We start from the raw sequence: 783 nt of genomic DNA on the forward strand, positions 1-783 counted from the left end.
GTATGTGTGTTTTGGGGAAGGAAGTGGGGATTTTATACTCAGTTTATATGAAACTGAGGTGGCGGAAGCAACTCGCGAGGTGGAGATTGAGCGGGAGAGGGAGAAGGGCGAGTAAGGGGACGAAGCAGCAGTAGCGGCGGCAGCGAGCACCAGAACAGCAGGCAGGCAACTGAAATCCCGGTGTCCAGAAGCGAAGTGTATGCATGTATGTCTGTATGTCTATGCTCGAGCACACATTTCACACAATGCCATCATATACCCATCTGTCCGTCCAGGTTCGCATTGACGCGGATGCCAATGTGGTGGTTTCGGAGACAAGAGACTACCTTGGCAATCTGACGCGGCTTGTACGGATTGTGGATCGAGTTGAGGAGGAGGTGGTTGACCCGGAGGAGTTGAGGGGCATTGAGGTGTTTGAGGAGGTGCGGGGTTTCGTCCGGGGGTGTGTGGGGTTTTGTCCGGGTGTGTGTGGGGTTTTGTCCGGGGGGGGGAAGAGTGGGCTTGGGGGGGAAAAGGTCGCATGCGGGTATGGGGAATGGGGGGGGGTGCGCGCGCGCGTGCTTGTGTGTGTGTGTGTGTGTGTATTTGAGGGGGAAACCCGCCGGGTTGAGTTGCCGGGGTATGTATACTACACTGGTACGGATTTATCAATTCCAGAATCGAAAGGGACCTCGTCCACCTCCTTCCCCTCCCCGCCACTCGCCCCGCCCTTGGCATCAGCTTCTCTCGTTTCGTGGTTCGTGGTTCGTCTTCCCCGCTCGCCTCCCCCCAGCCCGTCAAATT

The 783-nt window shown here is 57.1% G+C and overlaps 1 protein-coding gene across 1 annotated transcript in view; it reads left to right on the forward strand.

The window, feature by feature from the left end:
• VOLCADRAFT_119802 (uncharacterized protein) overlaps nucleotides 1-783 on the forward strand; it is a gene marked incomplete at both ends in the record, with an annotated part of 16,691 nt that overhangs the window by 8,177 nt on the left and 7,731 nt on the right. Inside the window, one exon of the mRNA XM_002957847.1 lies at nucleotides 276-422. Within this exon, the coding sequence (XP_002957893.1) occupies nucleotides 276-422 (147 nt within the window). The remainder of the gene's footprint in view (nucleotides 1-275; nucleotides 423-783) is intronic.

This window comes from Volvox carteri (assembly GCF_000143455.1).
Source record: "Volvox carteri f. nagariensis unplaced genomic scaffold VOLCAscaffold_81, whole genome shotgun sequence".
Lineage (NCBI taxonomy): Eukaryota > Viridiplantae > Chlorophyta > Chlorophyceae > Chlamydomonadales > Volvocaceae > Volvox > Volvox carteri.